At 59.9% G+C, this 21,178-nt stretch overlaps 2 protein-coding genes across 2 annotated transcripts; both read left to right on the forward strand.

Annotated features, from left to right (window-relative positions):
• Positions 1 to 1,412: 1,412 nt before the first annotated feature.
• On the forward strand, positions 1,413 to 5,945 carry KRT18 (keratin 18). Its single transcript, XM_010225898.2, has 7 exons — positions 1,413 to 1,856; positions 3,269 to 3,351; positions 3,950 to 4,106; positions 4,202 to 4,366; positions 4,589 to 4,714; positions 5,358 to 5,581; positions 5,825 to 5,945. The coding sequence occupies exons 1-7, from the start codon at positions 1,413 to 1,415 to the stop codon at positions 5,937 to 5,939; spliced, it is 1,314 nt and encodes a 437-aa protein (XP_010224200.2). The 3' UTR covers positions 5,940 to 5,945.
• A 2,764-nt stretch (positions 5,946 to 8,709) lies between these two features.
• Positions 8,710 to 20,238, forward strand: EIF4B (eukaryotic translation initiation factor 4B). The gene is given in 16 exon segments (XM_088529786.1): positions 8,710 to 8,723; positions 11,997 to 12,080; positions 12,083 to 12,133; positions 13,119 to 13,327; positions 15,499 to 15,615; positions 15,857 to 15,911; positions 16,444 to 16,587; positions 17,253 to 17,363; positions 17,634 to 17,813; positions 17,923 to 18,157; positions 18,382 to 18,509; positions 18,594 to 18,807; positions 18,956 to 19,023; positions 19,225 to 19,312; positions 19,717 to 19,789; positions 20,026 to 20,238. Coding segments are annotated over 16 exon segments (1,839 nt in total). The 5' UTR covers position 8,710; the 3' UTR covers positions 20,095 to 20,238.
• The last annotated feature ends 940 nt before the right edge of the window (positions 20,239 to 21,178 follow it).

A 21,178-nucleotide genomic window follows, 5' to 3' on the forward strand; every position in this document is an offset into this window, starting at 1 on the left:
GGGGAGGCAGGGGGCAAAGCCTGGGGGACACAGCCCTGCAGAGCAAACAGAGCCGATGCTCCGGCAGATAAAGGCTGGAATGTGCGTTGGGAATGCGCGGCGCTTTCGTGCCGCCCGGAGCCAGATAAGGGCCAGGGCTCCCGCGGGAATGTGGAGGGGGGGGGGTCAGGCAGGGAGAGCGGGATGGGGGGGACACCTGGATGCTGCTCCCCCATCCCAGGAATGGGGCTGGGATGGAGAAGGTGACGGGCCGGATTCCTGGAGCCGTTTGGGCAGCGTGACCCTCCCCTCTCCATGATCCCCCCCAAAAATGCCTATAGAGACCCCACCATAGCCTGGTCCCAGCAGTCCCCCCACAGGCAGCAGAGCCAGCCCCCAGACCCCATGGATGTGTGGGGCTGGGTCTCTCCAGACCCCCAGGGACACATGGGGCTGAGCCGCTCTTGGTCCCCATGGGTGCAAGGAGCTGAAACACCCCAGTCCCTTTGGGCACACGGGGCTGAGTCACCCCTGTGCCCCAATGTACACGTGGGGCAGAGCAACCCCCAGGCCCCCAATGGGGCTGCGCCACCCCAGACCCCATGGACATGTGGGGCTGAGTCTCTCCAGACCCCCAGGGACATATGGGGCTGAGCCGCTCTTGGTCCCCATGGGTGGATGGAGCTGAAACACCCCAGTCCCTTTGGGCACACGGGGCTGAGTCACCCCCCTACCCCAATGTACACGTGGGGCAGAGCAACCCCCAGGCTCCCAATGGGGCTGCGCCACCCCAGACCCCATGGATGTGTGGGGCTGGGTCTCTCCAGACCCCCAGGGACATATGGGGCTGAGCTGCGCTTGGTCCCCATGGGTGCAAGGAGCTGAAACACCCCAGTCCCTTTGGGCACACGGGGCTGAGTCACCCCCGTACCCCAATGTACACGTGGGGCAGAGCAACCCCCAGGCTCCCAATAGGGCTGGGCCACCCCAGACCCCATGAACATGTGGGGCTGAGTCTCTCCAGACCCCCAGGGACATATGGGGCTGAGCTGCTCTTGGTCCCCATGGGTGCAAGGAGCTGAAACACCCCAGTCCCTTTGGGCACATGGGGCTGAGTCACCCCCGTACCCCAATGTACACGTGGGGCAGAGCAACCCCCAGGCCCCCAATGGCCCCATGGATATGTGGGGCTGGGTCTCTCCAGACCCCTATGGGCATATAGGGCCCAGCCGCCCCCGTCCCCCGGGATTGGGGCCCCTGGGCAGGAACAAAAGCCGGGCAGGGCCCGGCCCCACCTTCCCGGGCTTGGCACGGGCCAGGCCTGGAGGTGGGGCCAGCGGCTCCCTGCTCCGGGCTATAAATCCTGCCCTCCCGCTCGGCCCGTGTCCCGTCCGTCTGTCCCTCTCGGATCCCTGCAGGCTCCCGCCGGCACCATGAGCTTTTCCCGGAGCACTACCCGGAGCACCGTCTATTCCAGCGGCTACCGCCCCGTGGGCAGCCAGAGCATCGTGACCACGCGCCGCATCGCGCCCGTCGGCAGCGCGGCCAGCGTCTACGCCGGCGCCGGCGGCTCCGGCTCCCGCATCTCCATCTCCAGGAGCACCAGCCTGGGAAGCGGCTACGGCGCCGGGATGAGCGGCTACGGAGGCGGGATGAGCAGCAGCCTGTTGCTCTCGGGCTCCGGCGTGGTGCAGAACGAGAAGGAGACCATGCAGGAGCTCAACGAGCGCCTGGCCACCTACCTGGACAAGGTGCGGAGCCTGGAGCAGCAGAACCGCCAGCTCGAGCTCCAGATCCGCGACTTCATGCAGAAGAAGGGCCCCAGCGCCCGCGACTGGAGCCACTACTGGGAGGTCATCGAGGACCTGCGCAACAAGGTGAGGCCCGTGGGCTCCGCCATGCGATGAGTTGGCGCCAGGGCTCAGCCTTGAGGTCCCACTCAGGGGACCACTCAGGGTGGTGGCATCTCCCGGTTGGTGCCCCAAGGCCACGGGAGCCGTTGGCCATTAACCCAGGTGATCTTTGCCCGAGGGAGCGGCAAAGGGACCGCCCGGTGCCACAGCCCCTCCCATAGCCCTGGGGACAATGACACCCTTTGTTGGACGAACGAGTCCCCAGGGTGTCCCCTGTTTTAGATCCTTTTGACCCATCCCGCAGGATCCCCCTCTCCCAAACGTGTCCTCTGTTCTAGATCCATTTGACCCATCCCGCAGGATCCCCCTCTCCCAAACGTGTCCCCTGTTTTAGATCCATTTGACCCATCCCGCAGGATCCTCCTCTCCCAAACGTGTCCCCTGTTCTAGTTCCATTTGACCCATCCTGCAGGATCCCCCTCTCCCAAACGTGTCCCCTGTTCTAGATCCATTTGACCCATCCCGCAGGATCCTCCTCTCCCAAACGTGTCCCCTGTTTTAGATCCATTTGACCCATCCCGCAGGATCCTCCTCTCCCAAACGTATCCCCTGTTCTAGATCCATTTGACCCATCCCGCAGGATCCCCCTCTCCCAAACGTGTCCCCTGTTCTAGATCCATTTGACCCATCCCGCAGGATCCCCCTCTCCCAAACGTGTCCCCTGTTCCAGATCCATTTGACCCATCCCGCAGGATCCCCCTCTCCCAAACGTGTCCCGTTTTAGATCCATTTGACCCATCCCGCAGGATCCTCCTCTCCCAAACGTGTCCCCTGTTCTAGATCCATTTGACCCATCCCGCAGGATCCCCCTCTCCCAAACGTGTCGCCTGTTCCAGATCCATTTGACCCATCCCACAGGATCCTCCTCTCCCAAACGTGTCCCCTGTTTTAGATCCATTTGACCCATCCCGCAGGATCCCCCTCTCCCAAACGTGTCCCCTGTTCTAGATCCATTTGACCCATCCCGCAGGATCCCCCTCTCCCAAACGTGTCCCGTTTTAGATCCATTTGACCCATCCCACAGGATCCCCCTCTCCCAAACATGTCCCCTGTTCTAGATCCATTTGACCCATCCCGCAGGATCCCCCTCTCCCAAACGTGTCCCGTTTTAGATCCATTTGACCTATCCCACTGGCTCAAGGTCACTGGGAAGAGCCAAACCCCACGGATGCCTCTTCCCCCCCATCCTGGGACTGCGTCAATGCCTGTCCCACCCAAAGGGGCCCAGGCGTCCGGGCTCCCGCGGTGGCCCCGGGCTTTATCGCGGTTTTTCCGGGGCGAGGTCCCGCGGATCCGGTCACCGGAGCCGCGCCTGCCCGCGGTGACGTGGCCGGCGGGGACGGGATGTCCCCAAAGCCACCCCTGTCCCCCCGCAGATCTACGATGCCACCGTGGATAACGCCCGCACGCTGCTGCAGATCGACAACGCGCGCTTGGCCGCCGATGACTTCAGGGTCAAGTGAGACGGGACGGGGACAAGGGCGGGATGGTGACAAGGGGACAGGGATGGAAACTGGGACACGGATGGGGCTGAGCGGAATGACCACAGATGAGGATGGGGATGGAGATCAGGATGGGATGGGACAATGAAAAGATGGGGACAAGATGGAAATTGGAACAGGGATGGGCTTGGGCAGAAGAACTGGAGAAGAGGATGGGGATGGAGATCAGGATGGGATGGGGACAAGGTGGAAATTGGAACAGAGATGGGCTTGGGCAGAAGAACTGGAGAAGAGAATGGGGATGGAGATCAGGTTGGGATGGGGACAAGGTGGAAATTGGAACAGAGATGGGCTTGGGCAGAAGAACTGGAGAAGAGGATGGGGATGGAGATCAGGTTGGGATGGGGACAAGGTGGAAATTGGAACAGGGACGGGCTTGGGCAGAAGAGCTGGAGAAGAGGATGGGGATGGAGATCAGGATGGGATGGGGACAAGGGATGGGAACTAGAACAGAGATAGTGACAGCACTGGGGTCAGGATGGAGACCTGGATGAGGACAGACATGGCGATGGGGATGGAGATGGGTTGGGGACAAGCAGGCACCGTGTCCCCCAGGTACGAGGCCGAGCTGGCCATCCGCCTCTCGGTGGAGAACGACATCATGGGGCTCCGCAAGGTCATCGACGACACCAACATGGCCCGGCTGCAGCTGGAGGGCGAGATCGAGTCCCTCAAGGAGGAGCTCATCTTCATGAAGAAGAACCACGAGGACGTAAGTCAGGGCCTGGGGCCATGGCCTGGGGCTCTGTGGGGACCTGGGGGCTTCGGCTCCCCGGGGACCTCACGGTGGCCGCTCGGTGTCCCCAGGAGGTGAAGGGCCTGCAGGCTCAGATCGCCGACTCGTCCGTTACGGTGGAGGTGGATGCCCCCAAGTCCCAGGACCTGGGCAAGATCATGGCCGAAATCCGGGCGCAGTACGACGCGCTGGCCCAGAAGAACCTGGAGGACCTGGAAAAGCAGTGGGGGCAGCAGGTGGGTCCGGTGCCCCATCATCTCCACCCCAAGATGTTCCTTGGAGGTCTTGGCCTGGTGGAGGGGACCTCAACCCAAGACGGGGGACAGTCCCCAGTGCTGGCATTGGCCAGGGAGCCCCCAACCTGATGTTGCCCGTTGGGACCTTCCCCAAGGGAGCCCTGGTCCAACACAGGGGACACGGGTGGTGACCCCCCGCGCCGTGTCCCCTCCCCAACGCAGATCACCGAGAGCACCATCGAGATCACGCAGAGCAGCAAGGACGTGGACACGGCGCGCAGCACCGTGCTCGACCTCCGCCGCACCGTGCAGACCCTGGAGATCGACCTGGACTCCCTCCGCAACCAGGTGGGTCAGATGGAGCCCCACCAGGGCCACCGCTGCGTCACCGCACGCGCCACCACCTCCATAGAACCATAGAATCATAGAATCATTAGGGTTGGAAGGGACCTCTAGGGATCATCTAGTCCAACCTCCCTGCACACGCAGGGTCACCTAGAGCACGTGGCACAGGGCTGCGTCCAAGCGGGTTTGAAGATCTCCAGAGAAGGAGACTCCACAACCTCTCTGGGCAGCCTGTTCCAGGGCTCTGGCACCCTCACTGTTAAGGAATTCTTCCTTAAGTTCCTATGGAACTTTTGGTGCTTCAGTTTGTGGCCATTTCCTCTAGTTCTGTCGGTGCCACCAGTGCAAAGAGGCCGCCCCATCCTCCTCACAGCCTCCCTTGAGGTACTTCTAGACACTGCTCAGGTCCCCTCTCAGCCTTCTCTTCTCCAGGCTGAACAGGCCCAGCTCCCTCAGCCTCTCCTCACAGGGCAGATGTTCCAGGCCCCTGATCATCCTTGTCCATCTCCAGCAAGCAGCAACCCCAACCTTTGCTCACCTAAAAAAGAGGGGTGGAAATTGCAAAAAACAAACAAACAAAAAGTAAGCAATGTCCCCATGGAGGACATCTCCATCTCACAGGCTCCGGGGGCGGTTTTCCTTGCAGAAAGCCGGCTTGGAGGGCAACCTGCTGGAGGTGGAGAACCGCTACGCGCTGCAGATGGAGCAGCTGGGCGGGCTGATCGCGCGCGTCGAGGCCGAGCTGGCGCAGGCGCGGGCCGAGCTGCAGCGCCAGGCCGACGAGTACCAGGCGCTGCTCAACGTCAAGGACAAACTGGAGGCGGAAATCGCGACCTACCGGCAGCTGCTGGAGGGCGGCGAGGAGTTCAGGTATCCCCATGCGGCGGGATCCGCTGGGATTTACCCTTAGGTGGGATTTGCTCCCTATAGGATGGGGTTGGGAAGCTCTCAGCACGTCCAGGTTGCTCCAGGTCCATCAGCACTTGGATCTGGGCATGCTTGGGGTGGCGGAGGGGAAAGGAGGGATGTTGGGGTGTCCAGCTTGGAGAAGCACCCCTGGGTGCGGGGATGGCACCCTTGGGTGCCCTGACCTGGCCTTGTCCCACCCCGCAGCCTGCGGGACGCCCTGGAGAAGGAGAGCACGTCCACGGTGCACAGGTCCACCCAGAAGATCGTGGACGGGAAGGTGGTGTCGGAGACCAAGGAGGTGAAGGTGCGGACGTACTGAGCGGGCGGACGAGACGGCATCGCGCCCGCCTCCACCGACACTCCAATAAAATGGCATCGCAGCCTCGTGTCTCTGTGTGCAGGGGACAAGGGGGACAACGGGGGCCCTTGGGTGGCGTGGAAGCCTCTCCGGAGTGGAGAAACTGAGGCCCAGGGGCTGCGAGAGGCAGGAATCAATGGGGTCTAGAGCTGCTCCCTGGAGCAGAGGTGGCCCTGGGATGTCCCCAGAGCTGTGGGGTGTCCCACAGGGTTCCAGGGTGTCCAGCGGAGCCCCAGGGTGTCCCCCAAAGCGCTGGGAGTCACTGAGAGCCCCAAGGTGCCCTGCAGAGTCCCAAGGGGTCCCAGCAAGTCCCAGAGGGTCCTGCAGAAGCCTGGGGGTCCCAAAGAGCCCCCAGGTGTCCCTAAGATCTCCAGGGCGTCCTGCAGAGCCCTGGGGTGCCCCATCATGCTCTGGGGGTCACCAAGAGCCCCGACGTGCCCCATAGAACCCTGGGGGTCCCAAAGAGCCCGGGGTGTCGCAGGGAGCCCCAGGGTGTCCTGCAGAGTCTTGGGGTGTCCCAGAGAGCCTGAGGGTGCTGCAGGGAGCCCTTGAGGATCCCAAAGAGCCCTAGGGTGCCCTGCAGAAGCTTGGGGTGTCCCACGGGGTCCTAGAAGGTGCCAGGGACCCACAAGGTGCCCTGCAGAACCCTAGTGTGCCCCAGAGAGTCTCAGGGTGCCCTACAGAGTCCTGGGGCATCCTGAATAGCCCCAGGGTGCCCCCAAGAGCCTTGGGGTGCCCTACAGTTCCCAGGGGTGTCCCACAGAGCCCTGAGGTGTCCTGCAGATCCCTAGAGTGTCCCAGAGAATCCCAGGGTGTCCAAGGGTGCCCCAGAGAGCCCCAGCATGTCCTACATTGCCCCAGGGTGCCCCTGAGAGCCTTGGGGTGCCCCACAGAGCCCTGGGGTGCTCCATAAAGCTCCAGGGTGCCCCAGGGAGCCCCAGTGTGTCCTCATAGCCCCAGGGTGCCCCTAAGAGCCTTGGGGTGCCCCACAGAGCCCTAGGGTGCCCCATAAAGCCCCTGAGAGTCCCATAGAGCCCCAGTGTGTCCTACATAGCCCCAGGGTGCCCCTGAGAGCCTTGGGGTGCCCCACAGAGCCCTGGGGTGCTCCATAAAGCTCCAGGGTGCCCCAGGGAGCCCCAGCGTGTCCTCATAGCCCCAGGGTGCCCCTAAGAGCCTCGGGGTGCTCCACAGAGCCCTGGGGTGCCCCATAAAGCCCCGGAGAGCCCCAGCATGTCCTATATAGCCCCAGGGTGCCCCTGAGAGCCTCAGGGTGCCCCACAGAGCCCTGGGGTGCTCCATAAAGCCCCAGGGTGCCCCAGGGAGCCCCAGTGTGTCCTACATAGCCCCAGGGTGCCCCTAAGAGCCTCAGGGTGCTCCATAAAGCCCTAGGGTGCCCCAGGGAGCCCCAGTGTGTCCTACATAGCCCCAGGGTGCCCCTAAGAGCCTTGGGGTGCCCCACAGAGCCCTGGGGTGCTCCACAGAGCCCAGAGGTCCTCCATAAAGCCCCAGGGAGCCCCAGCATGTCCTACATAGCCCCAGGGTGCCCCTAGGAGCCTCGGGGTGCTCCACAGAGCCCTGGGGTGCCCCATAAAGCCCCTGAGAGTCCCAGGGAGCCCCAGTGTGTCCTACATAGCCCCAGGGTGTCCCTGAGAGCCTCAGCGTGCCCCACAGAGCCCTGGCGTGCCCCATAAAGCCCCAGAGAGTCCCAGGGAGCCCCAGTGTGTCCTACATGACCCCAGGGTGTCTCTGAGAGCCTCAGGGTGCTCCATAAAGCCCTAGGGTGCCCCAGGGAGCCCCAGTGTGTCCTACATAGCTCCAGGGTGCCCCTGAGAGCTTCAGGGTGCCCCACAGAGCCCGGGGGTCCTCCATGAAGCTCCAGGGAGTCCCAGGGAGCCCCAGCATGTCCTACATAGCCCCAGGGTGTCCCTGAGAGCCTCAGGGTGCTCCACAGAGCCCTGGGGTGCCCCATAAAGCCCCAGGGAGCCCCAGGGTGTTCTACACATGGCTGCAGGGCAGCAAAGACGGAGTCAGCATCGGAGCCCGCAGGTTCCGTGGCCATGCCAAGATCCATTGCCGAGCTCTGGTCGCCATCCCGTGGCTGAGCCGCACTTCCCGTCACCCTTCCAATGGGATGGGCGGACGGACAGACAGACGGATGGGCAGCGTGCTCGTGCCCTGTGAAAAGGCTGGTGGCACTTGAGGTGGCTTCTTCCTTGCACGAGGGCCCTGGAGGGGCCACGGTGCATTGCACAAGGGCTGATTTGTACAAGGGGGGGGATTGTGCATTGCACAAGGACCATCTGTGCATAGGGGGACGATTAAGTATCCAAAAAGGGCCAGCAATGCATGGGAAGAGGGTTGATCGTGCTTTGCACAAGTGCTGGTGGTGCACAGGAAGAAGGCAGCGTGCATTGCACACTTGAGGGTCCATGCGAGTGAAGATCCTTCATTGCACAAGTGCTGCTAGTGTGGGTGAAGGTGCCTGTGCGTCGCAAAGGGGAAGGGATGGTCCTGTGCTGCACCAGGGCCACGCAGGACGACGGTGCGTGGCACAAGCGCCGGGCGGGCGCGCGACGCCAACCACAGAATCAACCACGCGGCGCCGCGCGCCCGCCCGCGCGCTTTTCCGAACTCGCTCCCCCCCACCCCGCGCCGGGGAGGGAAGGGCGGGGCCGCTCCTAATCACGTGACGCCGCCATCCGGGTCCTTTGGCTTCTCTGCCTCTTCCCAACATGGCGGCCTCAGGTGAGCGGCGCGCGGCGGCCGCGGCCGCCGGCCGGGCCCGGCGGGGCGCGGCGGCCGCGAGGCCCCCCCGGCCGGTTCCCCGGGGCGTCCCGCGGGCGGCGGGGGTGACCGCGGCGGCGGCGGCGAGTGGGGGCGGCCGCCCAAAAGGGCGGCAGCGGCGGCGGAACGGCCCCCCCCCCCCCCCCGGTCCTGCCGCGCCTCAGGGCACAACCCCCCCCCCCCCCCCGCCGCGTGATGGTGGGAGGGGGGGGGGCGCGCGCGCGTCCCCGCCGGTGATTGACAGCTCGCGGGGGGCGGGAGCCACAGGGAAGCGCCACTGCGCAGGCGCGGAGCGGGCGGGGGGGGGCAGGGCAGGGCGGCACCCACGTGGGTGCGCGGCTCGCGCGCGGGCGGGGGGGGGGGGCCGGTACCGGGGGGGGGGTTTCCACCCCCCCACCCCCCCGGGCGCATTTAATGCACCGGAGACCGAGACCCCCCCATTAAACAGCGTCTTCCCCAGCGCTTAATTTTCCCGAATTTTCATCCTTTTGTCGTTATTTTTGAATAAAAGCCACGCCGCTCAGGCCGTTGCTTTCGCTGCGGGCCTCAAATATCCCGCATCCCCAAAACCAGTCCCGTCGGATTCGCCGGTGCCGTTTGGAGCCCCCCGGCACAACCGTAAGCTCCTGTATTTCAGCAGAGCCGCGGGCAGAAATGCTGGAATTGCTGCTTTTTTTAAATTATTTCATGGCCTTCTTTTTGTATGTTTGTGGCTGGCTTGAAATGGCCAAAATGTGTGTGGTGAGACTCTTATAAACAAGGGAAGCTTTAAACCAGGGAAGAGTGTTTAAATGGAAGAGGGAATGTTGGTTGTGCCTGTTGGATCTTCCTTAAATTGCGGATTTGTGACAGCATCCAGGGCAGGACCCTCAGCAGCAGATCCTGGTTTTGGGATTGGCTCTTAAGGGGCAAGTTTGATGCAGCCGGTTCCCCAGGGGGAGGTTTTTTGGCAGCCAGAAAGCAACCCTTGATATTTTGGGGAAATTAAGGGTTAATAACAAATACCCTTATGCAGGATCCAAGGTGGGCAGGGCAGGGAGTTGCTCCAACTCCTTATCTGACTCCAAGCAGGCGGGTTCCTGGTGTTGGAGTCCAAAGCTAAAGGTGTCCAGAAAACCCCCCTTGTACCATCCGTTGAAAAGGCCTCTTTTCCTCCCAAACGAGGTGTTTTGGCCTCATTTTTCCCCCCTGTGGCTGCTCTCCCGGTATCCTGCTCCGTGCCCCGCGTCCTGTTCCTGGGAGTGTCCGTTCCAAAGGGCTGTCCTGCTGTAGCCACGTGTAGGTCGGGCCTTACGGAGGACACGGAAAAGGGACACCCGGACGGAAGCGGCCGGCGCTTCCGGGTGTTCTTCTCCCCTCGGCGGTGGTGTGAAGTCACAGTGTTCTCACTGTGACCCCGTCACCGTTCCCACGACAAGAAGGGACCCCCTGTCCCCCGCCTTTTCCAGGACCCTGTGACCAAACTGGGGGGCCGGGGGGGTGGGGGGGAAGGGAGCAGCCGATTCCCCCATCCCGGGCTCCGTTTCCATGCAGGAGGAAGGTGCGTTCGGAACCGGAGCGGGAAGGGTGTCGCTTGGCTCCTTCGGGTGCTCCCGTCGGCTCTTTCACCCCTTGCTGATCAGCCGGCCCTGCTAGCGCTTCCAGGCGGGAATTTTCCTTGGAGAAGGAGCTGGAGACGCTCCGAGAGCGGCCGGAATGGCTGCGATACCTCCTGCCATTGCCCGCCAAGGAATTCCCTGCTAAAACCCAAACTCCAGGACAGAAAGAAGTCGAAGAAGCCGCAGTCGGGAGGGCTGGGAAGGGGGCAAATTCCACTTGTCCCCATCATTTTTCCAAGCCGACTTTGTGCACAGGAGACTCACAGTTGTCACTGGTGCTCGTGTTTGTGGAAGGGCTGTTTTTACCTGCTGTTTTTACCTATTTTCACCCTCCCTGAGCCAGCTGAGCAAAGCGAATGGCAGGCGAGTGTTGCCTAATTAGAGGTGGACATTTAGGAGCCAGGTAAAACTCGGAGTCCACTATTATTACGTTAATTAACAGCATTGCAACATGTTTACCAATTAATTCTCGGGCTCCCTTGCCAGGAGGCTGGTGAGAGATACCTGTGTCATTTCCAGAAGTGCCAAACTTCATTATTTGCTCTTCCCAAATAATAATCCTCTCGTTTTCCCCCAGCGCTCCGGAGGGAAACGTGCTCCAGCCGCGGGGGGGCAGCAACACTTCCCCGAAGGAAAAACCCGGAATTTCGTAACCGCCTCGCACCCAGCTCCCTAAAAATAGCCTGGATTCTCCAGAGCTGCTCAAAGTTGGAGCCTGTCACTGTGCACGGCCGTTTTCAGACGCTTGCAAAGCCTCGATATTTAAAAAAACACATACGGAGCCGTGGGTTGTTCCTCGCAGAGCCAAAATATCCGCAATCCTGCAGGAATTAGGGAAGCAGTTCAGTGGAGCGGCTCCTGATCCATAGCAGGTTTTTTCCCTGCAAACAGCCTGTGTTTCCCAGAGCCCGTTAAGGAATTTTGGCCGGGATGGGTGAGATCGCTGCGAGCGTCGAATCTTGGGATGGAGCGGAGGCTGCTCCTCCAAACTGAGGCTTGGGATACGTTTTCCTGCCGCGTGTGGATGGAGGGGCCCATGGGCTCCTGTCCGTGGGTCCTTGGCCGTGTGGCCGCTGGTTCCGGTCCAGTTTGGAGCCCGGAAGCCCCTGGGCTCTTCCCAGGAGCGACGTTGGGATTCGTTAGCACGGGGCCATCGGGCTCCTTGGTGGCTTTGAGCCCTTCCAGTGCCAGGGACCCAATTCCCGCGAGCGGAGCCGGGAAAGGGCGCGGAGCTCGGCAAGGAGATCCCATCTCCTGCTCCATTCCAAGCTTTTGCCCAGGCCAAAGCACCGGTCGGGGCTTCCTACCGCATGGCACGGCAGTGCCGGAAAGCGGGAAGCGAACATCCGCCGGGAATTGCCGGGAAGGGTCATGGAAGCGTCCGGCTCACTCCTCACGGATAGGAGGGCTTAGGCCAAGAGGCGGATTCCCCCTGGCCTGGGTGCAATGTCGCATCTCCAGCTTTTCCATGAGCTTCCCATCTCTTCCCATCCCTCCTTTTGGGATGCTGTCGCTCCGAGACACCCCCGAGCAGCTCGGAGACATTCGGGCCGGCCCTTGTTTCATCCCTGCAGCAGAACGAGGCTGTTCCAGGACATTATTTCCCTAAATCCTTCTCTCCCCCTCTCTTTGGCAGCTAAGAAGAAGAACAAGAAGGGCAAGACCCTCACTCTGACGGACTTTCTGGCGGAGGATGGCGGCGGCGGCGGTGGGCCCACCTATATTCCCAACCCGTCAGCTGGGCCGACGAGACAGATGACCTGGAAGGAGATGGTACTGTCATTTCCCAGCTCTCGGCCGTGTGCGGCTCCCAACAGCTCTTTTCACAGTAAAACCCTGAAAAAAAAATCTGGCTTGCAGCATAAAAGGAAGGAATTCTCCATTTGGGGCTTCCTCGCTGCGTTTGGCAGCGCTATGCGAAGTCAGGTGGATTCTCCCCCTGTCTTAAAGGGCTGGGGGAGAAGCCTGGGTGTGAAATGTTGCTAAGGGCCTTGACCCTATCCTTTACCAGCTGATGATCCAAAATAAAACGTTAAAGCACTGCGAAATTTGCTAGTTGTTTCTTTTCTGGGTTAATAATTAAGCTCAGAGAATGAACCAAGTCCTTGCTGGGACTGGGGCTCGCAGGTGACGAGGTGGCAGGTGTCACCCTGGCCTCCAGCACCCGCAGGGACAACAGAAATTGGATCAAGAGCTTTTTAGTGGCGGAACAGCCAAAATGCAGCGTGAACTGGAAGTGGAGGCCGGGCAAATTCACAAAGCAGAGCAGTTTAATGGTGAGGGTGCTGACCCACTGGAAAGGGGCAGCACTTAGAGCGAATTTTCTGTCTGAAACAGTGTCAAGCTGTGGTATTTTTCCACAAGACATGCTGTAATTTAAACAAGAATTAATCCTGGGAGGACTTAATGCTCCATTCAGCAGCTCCTTGGTCTAAATGGTTGTTCTCCCTCGCGCTGTCTCAGTTTTCTCCTTAGCAAAGCTGTCCTTGACTGCACCTTCTCGTGCTTTTTGTGCACTTTTCCTGCATGTATTGGGGAAAAGTCACATTTGCACGTGGAAAACGATTGCTTTTTCCTTCCTGGACTGTCAAACAGTTGAGCCAGATCAGATTAGCTCAGGGCTTTAGCACGAAGCTCCTTAGCTGTAAAGTAGCTGAGTTGCCACCGCGTGCACCGTGTGGGACAGGGGGGGGCATGTAGAGGATCTGCCCTCCCGTCACGTTCCGTTTTGGGTGATTTTGCAACCTTTCTCTCTTAGTTTCCACCACTTGGCATAGTAACGATGACGATGTGTACCGGGCCCCTCCGATCGACCGCTCCCTCCTGCCCACGGCCCCGCGGGCCGCTCGGGAACCCAATATAGACAGAAGCCGCCTCCCAAAGTCGCCCCCCTACACGGCCTTCCTGGGAAACCTGCCCTATGACGTGACGGAAGAATCCATCAAGGACTTCTTCAGAGGACTCAACGTGAGTAAGGGCTTGGAGCGCCGGCCTGGGCTGGAACAGGGAGCCGTGCCCTGTAATTCATAGAATCATGGAATGCTGGAGGTTGGAAGGGACCTCTCGAGGTCACCTAGTCCAACCCCTGCACACGCAGGGTCACCTAGAGCACGTGGCACAGGGCTGCGTCCAAGCGGGTTTGAAGATCTCCAGAGAAGGAGACTCCACAACCTCTCTGGGCAGCCTGTTCCAGGGCTCTGGCACCCTCACTGTTAAGAAATGTTTCCTTAAGTTCCTGTGGAACTTTTGGTGCTTCAGTTTGTGGCCGTTTCCTCTAGTTCTGTCGGTGCCACCAGTGCAAAGAGGCCGCCCCATCCTCCTCACGGCCTCCCTTGAGGTACTTCTAGACACTGCTCAGGTCCCCTCTCAGCCTTCTCTTCTCCAGCTGAACAGGCCCAGCTCCCTCAGCCTCTCCTCACAGGGCAGATGTTCCAGGCCCCTGATCATCCTCGTAGCCCTGCGCTGGCCTCTCTCCAGCAGCTCCACATCCCTCTTGTCCTGTGGAGCCCAGAACTGGACACAATACTCCAGATGTGGCCTCAGCAGGGCTGAGCAGAGGGGCAGGATCCCCTCGACCTGCTGGAGACTCTTCTTAATGCACCCCAGGATCCCATTGGCCTTCTTGGCCAGGAGGGCACCTGCCGCCTCATGGTCACCTTGTCACCCACCGCGATGCCCAGGTCTTTCTCCGCAGAGCTGCTATTCCCGCAATTCGGATGCTCTAAGCCCTGTTCCTACCCTGCTGGGTGGATAGTGAGGACATTAAGAGTGAATTGGCCGTCCTAGGCCAAGCTTAAAGCAAATGTGACCGAGTGGAGCGTCGTGGCAGTGAGTTTGTCTTGGCTTCCCGTGCCATAGCCCCTCAGATTCATCATGTATCCTGTGTTGGTGCATCCTGCTCCGCACTGTACGGCTGCGGATCAGCCGAGAGGGCTCCCACCTCCTGGAAGGGGTTTGTGTCTGGATTTGGGAAGCATCCGATCGCTTGGGACTCCTCTGCCCTCACCCAGAGGACATGTCCCTTGCTGGGACGTGTCTCTTGCTGCTTTCTCGCCCAAAGCAGAGCTGGCAGCAGAGCTTTTATCCCAGCTTCCTTAAAGCAGCTGAATCCACGTAGGCTGGTGCCTCCCATGCATGTGTTGGATGTGAATCCAAAGGAGTTTCCCACTCGGAGCTCACTCGAGACGCTTCCTGCCTGTGGCTGAGAATAGAAGGTGGTCCTAGGGAGACTGGAAATACATATTTTTTCCATCTTTAGCAATATTTGGGCCCTTGGGTAGTTCGGGAAGGGGACGGAGGGCGAAGGGGAGTTACTACACAGGCCGGCGTGTGCCACGTGGCTCCTGGTGTCCCGGGTCACCTCTGCCTCCCATTTTCCGCCTGTTTTTCCAACCTTTTGTGCTTGCCGAGGCAGCATTCCCTGCTCCTCGGGAAGCAGCAGCACAGGAGCTGCGAGGAGGAGGGAATTGCCTGGCTGGTTCCCTGGCTGACTCTCCCGGAGCTGAGGGTGTTAGGAAACAACCAGAGCTCCGACTGATGCTCCGAGCAGCACAGTCGGACTTTGCAGCCGCTCGGGTGTTGGCTGCCTATCTTCCCTCTCGGAATCCAAGCTGTCTCCAGCCCTAAATCCAGGTTTTGCTCCTGCTCTTGCTCCGTGTCAGTCCCCCGAGCTCCCTGCACAGCCTCTCATGTCACTTGTGTGACTTGGTGGCTCTTGCAAATGACATTGGTGCTTTTCCTTCACTAGGACATAGTGAGCTCCGTGGGCTGATGCTCCCATTCCTTTGGGAGCAGCCACACTCTGGAAGATGAACTCAGACGAGGGAAGATTGTAGAAGGCATTAGTGCAGGAGACGGGATGGAGCCTGGGGATGATGCTGAGAGCTTAAAGCATAAATATGGGGCGAATGGAAATGTAACAGCCCCTGCAATGAACAGTCCAGCCTCAAAGGAACCTGTTGTGCGTTTGAAGGAGGAGGAAATCCTCCCTTTCCCTGCTCGTTGTTGAGGGAATTAAATTGAATGTTAATGCATTCCCTGGTCTCCAATAACTTGACCCTTCCAGTGGGCTGGAAGCATCATATGAACAGCAGAGAGCCAAAGCCTGATGAAAACTTCCCCGTTCTGTTTGCCCGCAGATAAGTGCTGTGCGTTTGCCCCGGGAGCCCACCAACCCCGAGAGGTTGAAAGGTTTTGGATACGCCGAATTTGAAGACATAGACTCCTTGCTCCAGGCCCTGAGCCTCAATGAAGAGGTGAGTGGAAACCCCACGGGAGAGGCCCAGCGTGTAGAGGTCCCCAAGTGTCACCCTTGCACGCCAGGCACGTGGCCCCCGCTGTTGTGTAACCCTGCGTGTTGAAGATGTATCTTGTAGAGGGGAAGCTAGCCTGAAGTGGGGAAGAAAGCTCTTTTTAGGGCCTTAAAATCCTCAGGAGAGCCCCTATGCTGTCAAAGCTGTGTGCTCTGCAAGGCTGATTTACTGGTGCTGTTTTCAGTCTCTAGGGAACAGAAGAATACGAGTGGATGTTGCTGATCAAGCTCAGGATAGAGGTGGGTCTCGATCTTCCCTGACTCCACAGCTGCCTCTTGCTGAACCTTCCAAGCAGGTGGATTTTCCTGACTGAAGAAATCCCGAGCAATGTGCCGTGTCCTCGAGATGCAGCTTTGCCTTCCCGATCCAGCAGACACGGGTGGGATTTGGGTTCACATCAGGCCCAACGCTGGGTCCAAACCTCTTCTAAGCCAGCGCCTGGGCTCAGCTCCTGCCTGCTTTGCCCAAGGACCCAGCTAGGATGTTTTTTCCTGCTGGAACTTATCTAATAATGTTGTGTTGGTGCCTCCCACACCCCTGTGCCGGCCGCATCTCACTAATTGAAGGCTGTTGTCTTTTCAAAGCGTTGGCAGTTCCTACTGATAACATTAATAGCAAAGCAAAGTGGTGAAGTCAGAGAGGCTGGATTGTCCTCGGTGTGTTTTAAGGCACGATTTTCTTGCCCATGCTGAACTCAAACTGCTCTCAATTCACCCGTTTTGGCTGCTGTGACCTGCCTGCAGGCTGAAATTCCTTTCTCTTCCCACGCAGACCGGGACGATCGCGGCTTCGGCAGGGATCGGGATCGCTTCCGTGACTCGGAGAGATTCGAGAGCGACTGGAGGGCCCGGCCTGCCAACACCGAGAGCTTTGATGATTACCCTCCGCGCAGGGGCGATGACAGCTTTGGGGACAGTGAGTTGGCAGAACGCTGCCTCTTTGCTCTCTTGCTGACCTAACACAGCGTTTTTTAAGCTGAGATTCTTTGGCCCATCTTGAGGGGGTCTGAAAGGTGCTGAAATCCATTTGCAGCCAGAGGGAAGGGTGGCATGTGCTGCTTCTGTGTAGGGATTTGCATCCCCTTTGGAGAACTCCTAAGGTTTCTGCGTCCAGAAAAGGGCTTCCAGTCTCTCCTGTCTGGTGTCTGATCAGGTCATCTGTAGTCACAGGCACTTCCCTCCACTAGAAGCACATTTCTTATGGGGCTTTGTGGTTGCTTCCCCTGCATCTGCAAACCAGAACTTTCTCGGGAGCTTGTCTCTTTCTGTAGGGCTAGTTCTTCATCATTTGCACCATTTTCTCTGAAAATCAGCATTATCTTGATGTCCAGGTGTGCTTTATGATGCTCTGTGCGACTGGACCCTCATGGCCAGTCCTCTATTGAGGTTATTGCTCAGGGCACATGGGTCAGTTCAGGAGAACAGCGAAGACCTCCCTGCTTTGCGAGCGGTTTGTAACCATGACCATAGCAAGCAGAGGAAAATCTTTGCCACAATCTGCCACGTGAGCCCTTAGGTGACAGGTGACACGCTGGCACGGCAGGAGTGTCACCTTGCTCATCCCTCCTCTCCCGCTTCCAGGGTATCGGGATCGCTACGACGATCGGTATCGCAACGGCCCCCGCAGGGACATGGACCGTGGCTTTGGGAGCAGGGATCGTTACGACGACCGCAGTAGGGATTATGACCGAGGTAAGGGGCTCTGCGTGCGGGGTGGGAATTCTGCGGAAGCGCCGTCCAACCCGGCACACTTCCCTCTCATCATTAGGGGAAGCTGAACTGCTGCTTTTCCCCTTCAGGCAACTTTAATGTCCCCTAGTCCTTATCAGAGCCCTGGTGTGGCCCCACGTGGAGGCTTTTTTGAAGACCTTAGTGTGTGGGGAGGCCCCTCTCTGCACCAGGTAGCCTCGGGAGTAGCAGAGCAGTGGGAATAACCGGATAGAGTTTCCACTTCTCCTGCAGGCTACGATTCCAGGATAGGCAGTGGCAGGAGGGCCTTTGGCAGCGGCTATCGCCGGGATGACGACTACCGAGGAGGCGGCGACCGCTACGAGGACCGCTACGAGCGGCGGGATGACCGCATGGACAGGTGGAATTCCCGGGATGATTACGGCCGGGATGATTTCCGGCGCGACGACAGAGGTACCGGCTCCGCTTGGGAAGGCTGTGGGAAGATGAGAACCGACGGCCCCTTTGGGAGCTGGTCGGGGTGGTTCCGTGGTCTCTCAGCCCCGTTTTCCCTCCCTCCCAGGTCCCACTCAGAGGCCGAAGCTGAACCTGAAGCCCAGGAGCGCTCCCAAGGAGGAGGAGGCCTCGGTGGCCCCCGCGGCCCAGTCCAGCCGCGCCGCCTCCATCTTCGGAGGGGCCAAACCCGTGGACACGGCGGCCAGGGAGCGCGAGGTGGAGGAGCGGCTACAGAAGGAGCAGGAGAAGCTGCAACGGCAGCTGGAGGACGACAAGAGGATAGACAGACGGCCCCGGGAGAGGTGGGCAGGGAGCGGAGCCTTTGCCAGGGATGTGGGATGTGCCTCAGGGATGACCAGGGAGCTGGGTGGCCGCTTGGACAGTCTGGGAAGCCAGAGGTTGATGCTGCCATGGGCTTGTTCCTGCTGTTATGCTTCCATTTGTGTTTCTCCTGGTGCTGGGGACTTCTCCCAGGGTCCCCTTGCACGGGGAGCATCCAGTGAGACCTTCTCTCCCTCCGGCACAGGCATCCCAGCTGGCGAAGCGAGGAGAACCACGAGCGCCCGGAGCGGTCGCGGACAGGGAGCGAGTCTTCCCAGACCGGCACCTCCGGTCCCCCCGGCACCTGTGCAGGAACCGGCCCTACGGGCAGAAGTAAGTCGGGGACACGGTGGCCCTGTCACACAGGGCTGGGGACGTGGCTTTGTGCTGTTCTCACTGCTGCCGTCTCCCCCGCAGCCACACGAAGGAGGGAGAGCGAGAAATCTTTGGAGAACGAAACCTTTGCTAAAGAAGACGAGGCCCCGTCTCCCACCTCCAAATCCCGGGAGGAGAAGCAGCCTCTGAAGGTGATGCCTGCCCCGCTGCCCAAGGAGAACGCCTGGGTGAAGCGGAGCAGTAACCCCCCGGGGCGCTCGCAGAGCTCGGATTCGGAGCAACCCTCTCCTACAAGGTCAGTAGGAGCCAGGATTCTGTCCTGGGCCTTGTCCTTCTCCATCCCTTGTGCCAGGAGGCTCCTAAAGCCACCGCAGCCCGTTCTGCCCTGATGGCAGTAAGTGCTCCGCTTGCCTGGGCTGAGATTCCTGCTCTTTATTCCCCAGTGGCAGCCAGACAGCACCGAGCCCGCCCTTGGAAGATGGGGTTCCTCCGAAGAACGCTCACAGGAAAGGTAAGACAGGGAGATGTCCTGGCTCTAGGAGTAGCTGGTCCATGGCTTGAAACTCTCGAAGCAAAAGTGATCTTAAAACTTCACCCAGGGGCTCGCTCGGGGCTCATTTCCATCCCTTGAAGCGTGTGGGTGGGATGAGGATCCTCCTTGCATGGTTTGAGGGGCTGATGTGAGACCCTCCGGCCTTTCTCCCCGCTCCAGGAGATGAGAACAAACCGGACGGCGGGAAGGAAGGTGGTTCGAAGGTCCGAAGTGGGAGCTCCAGCCGTGGTCCAGGAGATTCAGATAGGTGGGTGCTCCTGGGCTCTCGCTGCAGCCTCCACGTGGGCTTTTGGTGGAAATCCTGGCCCTTGAGCAGTCCTCTCGTTAGCCCCGGCTCTGGAAATGGCCCAATGTGGCCCCGATGGCAGCTCATCCCGGTGCTGAGGCAGGTCTGCACGTTGACCTGCCTTCCCTTCCCCTCTGCTCTGCAAACGGGCGCTGTGCTGCGATCCAGGGAGATCCCTGCCCTGTTTGGGTGCAGATCAGGGTTGGATTAAGACCTGGGCTACCCAAAACCCCTTTATGGGCCTGCTGTGGGACACGGGGCTTCCAAGTGCCCCGGTGTGCCTCGTGCTGGGCTCATCCGTGTGGCTACAGCAAAACGACCCCCTCGGGCAGCACTGCCAACTCAGCGGCCTCTCATCCTTGCAGGAAAGAAAGCAGAAAGGATCACGAGCCACGACCTGCACCTGAGCCAAAGAAACTCGACGAGAACCCGGCCTCCGTAAGCACCGGGTTTGGGAACGGGGCGGCGGGCGGCACCGGGGGGGACTGTGGAAACACCGAGTCCCAGCGGATCCCGGCACCTCCGGCTGGAATTCACCCCGGTGTTGACCAGTGCTGGGGCAAAACGGGTCCCTTTTAGATGCTCCTTCACCACGACACCCTCCCATCCCCTGCCGAGTGCTTTTTGGCCGGTACCTAACGCCAAAACGTCTCTTTGGGCCCCTTCTTTTCCAGCAGTTCAGCCACGCTAGCAAGTACGCTGCCCTGTCAGTCGACGGCGAAGACGAGGAATACGCCGAATAAAACCTCCCGGCCCTGCGCCGTCTCCTAGCCAGCTGCCACCCGGGATCATTTGGAGAGTCAAAACCAAACCTCTACCCAGACGAGACAGAAATAAAGCCTAAAACTCAGCATCTCCTGAAGACCTTTCTTAAACTTTTTTTAAAAGAGAGAAAAAAACGCATCAAAAAAAACCCACCTCACGAAATGCAAAACAGGAAACCTCTTGCATGCTGCTGCAGTCTTTAAAGTATTGAACTAACTGGAGAAACCTCTACAAAACGTAGCGGGAGAAGTGCAGGGGTAATATTTTTCCCAGGAAAGCGCCTCCGGCTCGTTGCGGAGCCGAGGCCTCGGAGGTGCCTCCACGGAGCGCGGCCGCGGGATGCGGTAGCCGGGGACTCCGGAGAGGCGCGAGCGCTTGGAGCAATAGGGCAGCCGAGGAAGAACTGGCTTTTCCCCCTCCTCTTCTTGCTAGCCTAAAAAAAAATGGATGAATTCTGCAACGCTACCTTAAATAAAAGATCACCTTGAAGGTAGGGACTGGTAGTCTGAGGTTCTTGGAGTTGCGGCTCCGTGGAGGGGGCGTTGGATGGAGCCCGTGGCTTTGGGAAGCCCCCGGGATGCTCCTCGGTTGCGGATGCTCCAGCCCATTCCAACAAGACGTTCCTGGGCGGGTGGGAAGTGTCCGATGGCTCCTTCAGGAACGGCCGGAGCGCTGCGGATCCTGGGCACGTTTCCGCGCGGGAAGCGGCGCTTCCAAGGATGTACCAGGTATCGGCCTCCCCATGGGCATCCCCTTCTCCTGTCCCTCCTCTTCCTCCCTTCCCGCTAATCCCGGGCGGCAGCAGCCAGCACGGAATTTCACTCCCCTTATCCAGCATCCGCTTTTCCCGGCTCCCTCTGGAAGTCCTCTTGCCCCAACCCGCTGCGAAATAGCCCCGAATTGGCACCGATCCGAATCCGATCTCCAAATTGGCCGTTTTAGCAGAATTTCTCCCCTTTGCCAGCTCATGTCACACAGGCTTGGGGACACGGGGCCCAAAATGGAGGTGGCAGCGTCAAGGTAAGGTGACCGTCACCCTCTTGGCAGAGAGGAGCTTCCCCG

Source organism: Tinamus guttatus, unplaced genomic scaffold, assembly GCF_059628265.1.
Source record: "Tinamus guttatus ecotype Peru unplaced genomic scaffold, ASM5962826v1 Tinamus_guttatus_pri_ptg000344l, whole genome shotgun sequence".
Classification (NCBI taxonomy): domain Eukaryota; kingdom Metazoa; phylum Chordata; class Aves; order Tinamiformes; family Tinamidae; genus Tinamus; species Tinamus guttatus.

Coding starts and splice junctions, on each gene's coding strand:
- KRT18 (XM_010225898.2), top strand. CDS start 1,413: ATGAGCTTTTCCCGGAGCACTACCCGGAGCACCGTCTATTCCAGCGGC. Junction 1,857..3,268: donor TCGAGGACCTGCGCAACAAG/GTGAGGCCCGTG, acceptor GTCCCCCCGCAG/ATCTACGATGCCACCGTGGA. Junction 4,715..5,357: donor TGGACTCCCTCCGCAACCAG/GTGGGTCAGATG, acceptor TTTTCCTTGCAG/AAAGCCGGCTTGGAGGGCAA.